At 40.4% G+C, this 6,570-nt stretch overlaps 1 protein-coding gene across 1 annotated transcript in view; it reads left to right on the top strand.

Moving 5' to 3' along the window:
• POLR3B (RNA polymerase III subunit B) overlaps nt 1-5,182 on the top strand; it is a 150,421-nt gene extending 145,239 nt beyond the window's left edge. Inside the window, exon 27 of the mRNA XM_004374017.2 lies at nt 2,771-5,182. Within this exon, the coding sequence (XP_004374074.2) occupies nt 2,771-2,900 (130 nt within the window). The 3' untranslated portion in view covers nt 2,901-5,182. The remainder of the gene's footprint in view (nt 1-2,770) is intronic.
• Nucleotides 5,183-6,570: the final 1,388 nt, after the last annotated feature.

Consider the following 6,570-nt stretch of genomic DNA (forward strand, 5'->3'; position numbering starts at 1 on the left):
CGCACACGCACTGAAACATTTGAAATGATGGAGAAATATTTACTAATGAAGATGAATGGGCTTTCTAGATTATGAATCAGCACATATGGAAATTTTAAATAGATTAGCTTGGATTAAGGTCATAGGTAATACACCGGACAGAAGAATTAATAAGCAAGAAGTTAGCCCTGTTTAATCACTTTCCCCAATTTAAAGCCTGACATGGTTACTCAATAGATTAGATCAATCTCCAGGCACATTAAAAAAAATACTCTTCAACTACAATGCTTTAAAGAGGTCTTTTAGGTAATCTTTTCAGAAACGGTAACTAGCCAAGTTTACATTATAAGGTTGATGGAATCAAGTAATCCACAAGTGTTTGTTAAACCTCTGCAGTGCGCTCATGTGACATCCAGGCCATAGTCCATGACTGTTCTGCCCTTTCTCACTAAGAACGTCTGTGTCTACGTATTTATTTCCTCACCACTACTCTTGAATTCTCCGCCTCCGCATTTGCTTTCTTTTCTAAAATAATAAAAGTTTATCTGATTGTGAAAATGATCCCTGCTCATTGTAAAATATCTAAAATTTACAAAGAAAAAGTGAGCATCACGTTAATTCTCACCACCCAGAAATGACCACTATTAACATTTTAGCAGCTTTTCTTTCAGACATGCCTATTGGTCAGTGGTTCTTTACTTTCTTTTTGGATCATGAGTGCCTTTGAGATTCTGATAATAGAAAAATACAAATATACACAGACTTCTGAAACTTTACAGATGATTTTGGGAGCCTCCTATACTTACTGAAGCCCATCTGAGGGCCCCCATGGAACTATTTGCTATTTAGTAAACTGCCTTTTTCACTCCACATTGTGACCTGAACACCTTTGCACTTCAGTGAACGTGGGTCTACTTCAGCGCGTTTACTGGCTACACAGATTTCTTATCTTATAAATGTCCTATAACCACAGAACCAGTTGCCTATTGGGCATTTGAGTGGTTTCCTGCTTTTGGCTATTATAAATGGTTTATGTGTTATTCCTTATAAGTAACCTTTTCCTTTGGCTGCTTTTAAGACCACCTTTTAATCTACAGTTTCATTGTTTGTATATCCAGGTGTGGCCATGAACATTCTTATAAACATATCTTTGCCACTTTTGTGAAATCAAATAATATGCACGTGTACATTTTTCACACATATTGCCTTACTACCCTCCTGAACAACTCGTCCTTTCGTTTTCACTAAGGACTCTCCATCTGGTTCCTGGTCAGCACCAAGTCTTTTAGGCATCGGTCTGTTAGTCCTTTTGAGCTCTTTTTCCCGTCTGTTAACTGGGAGCACCTGGTTCTCTGCCTACTCTGTCTGAGGATTTGTACTTGATACGTATTGTCCCAGCTGCACCAGACCCTTGAGAAGTAGAGGGAGGTCCCACTTTGGTCTAAAACTTGAGAGAAGAATTATTTTTCTCCCCAAGGTCCCTTCTTCAGTTGTAGCCATTGAGGGTGGAGAAAAAGATAGACAAAAGAAAACCCTAATTGGAATAGAAAGCATATTGGTTAGGAACATGGGCTGTTGTAAGGATTGAATGGGAGTTTATCTATGCATGCACACACACGTTCCTTAGTTTTACACAAGGGACAGCACATGGTAAGTACAATAGCTTCTGATACTAATAGAAATAACCAAGCTTGAAGAGCCCTGGAAAATTAAGTAGCATTTGATTGGCTACTAGTCTCCTTTACGAAACTCTTATATTTCCCATCTGAATGAAAATTGTAATTTTTGAGGCTCTTGCCTAGAATAATACACTAGTGTTGTTGTTGCTGTTAGTTGCTGTCAAGTGGGCTCCAATTCATAGCAACCTTATGCATAACAGAACGAAACACTACCCGGACCTGCGCCATCCTGACAGGTGGTAAGTGTGAGCCCATTGTTGCAGCCACCGTGTCAGTCCCTCTCATGGAGGATTTCCCTCGTTTTAGCTAACCCTCCACTTTGTCAAACATGATGTCCTTTTCTAGTGATTGATCGTTCCTGATGACGTGTCCAAATTAAGCAAGACAAAGTCTTGTCATTCTCACTTCTAAGGAACATTCTAACTGTACTTACTCCAAAACTGACATTGTTTGCCATCACCACAATTCAAATGCATCAATTTTTTCTTGATCTTCCTTTTTCATTGTCCGGCTTTCACACGTATATGAGATGATTAAAGACCATGGCTTGGGTCAGGCGTACCTTAGTCATCACAGTGACATCTTTGCTTTTTAACACTTTAAAGAGGTCTTTTGCAGCCAATTTCCCAGTGAACTATGTCATTTGATTTCTTGACTGCTGCTAACATGGGCACTGATTGTTGATACAAGTGGAATGAAATCCTTGACAACTTCAATTTCTTTGCCAATACTAGTGTAGTAGATACTTAACCTGATACATGGAGATTGATTGTACCAGTTGGAACCACTTTCAACAATGAAAAAACCTAAATGAATAAATTTCAAGTGGCTCGGACTTCAGGGCCTCTCTCAAAAGAAGTAGATAAGCAGATGTTTTGCATTTTAAGGAGAAAGGTCTGGAAGTGTGTGGTAACTGACTCAAGTTGGCATGCTTTTAAAACTGGGTCGGGGGTTGGTTTTGTACGTATATGGTAGTGTAACTGAACACGTAGGAGTGGAAAATAATTTGATGGAGTGCTAATAGACTTCTATAGAGAACATTCTCGTTTCCTAGGTGCAAGCCTTCCTTTCTGAGTTGCTGTCCCTCTAACATATTCTCACTTGGGTTTCAGGTGCCATTACTGCAAATCCTCGTGCCACGTGTCCTCCCTTCGCATTCCATATGCCTGCAAGCTGCTCTTCCAGGAACTGCAGTCTATGAACATTATCCCCAGATTAAAACTATCCAAGTACAATGAGTAAAGGTGGGAAAAGATGATTATTTAAAGGGGACAATCAATATGTCCAATTCAAAGGACACAGGGATTGAGGACTACTTTTCTGCTCCTGTGAATAATTCCTTTGAATGTTCTCTCTCAAAAAAAAAAAAATCTGATGGGGGAGGGATGGTCTACACTAGAAGACTGACTGAAACATCTGTGATAAACGAGCCTGGGGTTACGGGAGTGATGCCAACAACATGGACTCTAACACCGTCGGCTTGTACTTATACTAGATTGGAGACACAATGGAAATGACCTAAAAGATACATAAACTTTTATTACGTTTGGATATCTTGACATCTTCTTATTAGAAAAGACCTTACTCCGAAAAAGGAATATTTGGGGTTCAATTCTCCATGATACCTTCTGGCTAACACAAATTAAGATTCTTCAGAAAGCTGACAGTGTGAAGAATGCCGCCTGAGGTGGTGAGCTTGGCCTCTGTTGAGATGCGCTGCCTCTGAACAATATGTGGAGAAAGGCCTGTGTGAGGCCGAAGTATTGGCTCATAAAGGGATGGCTTTCTTATCTGGTACTGTGAGGACATAAATTTTCCCAACAGTTGAATCTTGCCCTTACACACCCAAACGTTTCCATTTTAATCTTGGTGAAATAGAATAAATATATTCCTGCCTTCTTAAGTTTGCCAAGGATGTCATCTTTTCTTATGGATTCAATTGGTACTCCTTTGAACCTCCATGATTGTACCAGGCCGTAATATTTGTTGAACATCTGAATATAACTGAATGGATGCTTTGTAATTTTTCTGCCAGAATGCTAGCTGTCTACTCTTCTTTTGTCTGACAGCCTTCCTTCCCCATTTGTTCTGAACTACTCAGGACTGAAGCGAGATAAATATTTGTGTTGAGGATTGTTTATAAAATTAGAGCCAGAAAAGCTTTGAGTAATGGTCCAAGACTGCATTCCCTAGCATGTCACGTTGAATACTAGTTCCCCTAGGATGTGGACAGGTATTACATACCAAGGCTGCTAACCAAAAAGTTGGTGGTGCAAGTTCACCCAGAGATACCTTAGAAGAAAGTCCCGGTGATATACTTACTAAAAATCAGCCTTTGAAAACCTTTTTCTTCTCTGACACACGAGATCACATGAGTCAGAATCAACTCAACAACAACTGGTGGTAGTGATTGATGCACCAAGGAGAATCAAGTTCCAGTGTCAAAGGAGTTGGGGAAAATGGGTGGAAAAAGGTAAACATACCACAGGACTTTTTTGAAGACTTTTTCAAGCTAGTGTGTATTATGACTCTCCAAAAGAGGGAGGCTCGAGGAAACCAATTAGTCATTGACTTGAGAACCCAACTTCTACATCACTTTATTTTTTTCACAATAAAAATCTCTTAACGGGAATTAACGTCGTAGTAAAAGCATAATGAAAGACACCCCACAGGTGAGCAAGTCCTCCTCAGGTGTCACTAAAAAAATTAAAAAATTGCTGTTGAGTCAATTCCAATTCATGACAACCCCATATGTTTCAGAGTAGAACTGCACTCCATAGGGTTTTCTTGGCTGTGACCTGCACATCCCCATTCACTTCAGGGATCTGATGGGCATTACAAGGACAGAGTAGGTTGAATGCCCAGATCTTCAGTTATGCCCTTTGTTCCTTCCTTTAGTCTGGCATGTAGTTCTCAAAATTGATTCTGTGTAAAGATTATTGTGCTGGATTGAACATACAAATCATGTATACTGTACTTTGTGGGCTATTTATAGTTTTTTAGAGTGATTTGACTTTTCACGTGGCATTGCAACATGTGGCACATCATTCCCATTAACGCCCAGAGGGTCCTCTTTCATTCAGTCTTGTTATGTGAGAGGCGCTGTAGTAAGGATAGAAGGAACTCCTAACCAAGTGGTGAGGCAGAGACATGTCCGTTAGTCACAGTACACATTCTGGGATAAGTGCTAAGGGTCAACCTAATCAGTGCTGAAAGAGCATCAAGGATGAAATTATTAACTCCGCTCTGAAGATTTGGAAAGACAAGCATACGATTCCCTTTATACACTTAAAGACACTGAGGCGCTAAGTGGCTGACTGACTCCCCCAAGGCCACCCCACTAACCAAGGAACAACATGGGCTTGTTGACCAGGCTTTCTGACCTAGAAGGGCTTTGTTTTGATTTCAACCATGATTATATTTTCAGTCATCAAAAATGACAGTTTTTCTAATGGTGATGGAATAATTTGGAAAAGGATAGTGAGAATAGCAGCACAACTAGAAGAATGTAATTGATGTTACTGAATTGTACATGTAGAAATTTTTGAAATGGTATGTCTTTGGCTATGTATATTTTCACCAAAAAAGAAAAAAGGTCCTCCAAGCTCGAGAAGGGAGAGTGTTGACGTGTTGTGGGTTTGTTAACCAATGTCATAAAACAATATGCATACTGACTGTGTAATGAGAAACTATTGATTCTGTAAACCTTCACCTAAAGTACAATAAAAAAAAAAAAGTTGTTTTTTAAAAGTGACAATTTTTTTTATTTTAAATTCAAGTGCCACTAAGTGGTCATATTTCTTAGAGGTAAGCATCTTTTTTGGAAAAACATTCCAGGCAATCTGAGCATTTTGAGGGAAGGTCACCTATTTAGCCTTCTAGGAAATTCTAAGTTCTCTGTATTTACAAGATCTAGAAAGTGTGGGTTCCAAACTGAAACATCTTTATAGGAACAAATTGTGGCAGAGTGAGATTTCAAAAGCTAGTAGATACTACATTTGAATAGCTATTTGACTCTGAGAAATACGTTAGTAAAAATAGGTTAGAAATGGTTGGCTCTATTATTTTATTTTTAGAAGTTATTTGTAAGTTCCTTGTTTTCAAAACTTAGCAAGCAAATTTCTGTTTCCAATAATGATCGAGTAACTTTTTATAGCCCACCCTGGAAGCACTTTCTCCCTTGTAAAAATGGTGGCACGGGGGCATCTGACCTCTGCTAACTTCAGGAGGGGGAGGAGAGAGAATCACCATCAGCTTCAGCCCAAGGCAGATTCCTGTGTGGTGAAGGTCAGACGTATTTCCTCTCTCTAACGTTTTTACCAGTTCTGCCACCAGCCATCCCTCCCAGGGCACTCTCGACTTCACTCCTGGGTTTGATAATTCATTGCAATGGCCACAGAGAACTCACAGACCATATTCATGATTATGAAGTTTATTAGGAAAGTAACAGGTTACAATTCAGGATCAGGAACAACTCAGGATATAGTTCTTTGGTCAGGACAGCTTCTCAGCTGTGCCCACAGGCAGGCCTCTCTGGCACTCAGCCCCTCAGCCTTTTCGCTTGGCCTCTGCCCTGCTTGGGCAAGTGTTACAAAGATCTTTAGCTCTACCATTAAGTTCCCAGAGGCACCCCACTCTGCGAGAAAGCCTCCTGCCCAAAGGTACTAAGCTCTTAAGCTCTGTGGGTCAGCATACCCACTATAGCTGCTTCGCTCCGTGGGCTGGGAAGCCCACTGTGCCATCTTGTGTCAGTCTTCAGGTTCTGTTGCTGCCATTTCTCTGCTACTGCTTCTCACCATCTCGCGCCGTCTCTGGTGTTACAGCTCTCTCTCTCTCTCTCTGTGTCTTCAGTCTAGGAGGTTTTCAGCACAGGGACTCCAGGTCCGAAGGACACACTCCACTCCTGGCTCTT

The sequence above is a fragment of the Trichechus manatus genome, unplaced genomic scaffold (assembly GCF_000243295.1).
Source record: "Trichechus manatus latirostris isolate Lorelei unplaced genomic scaffold, TriManLat1.0 scaffold00027, whole genome shotgun sequence".
NCBI classification, from domain to species: domain Eukaryota; kingdom Metazoa; phylum Chordata; class Mammalia; order Sirenia; family Trichechidae; genus Trichechus; species Trichechus manatus.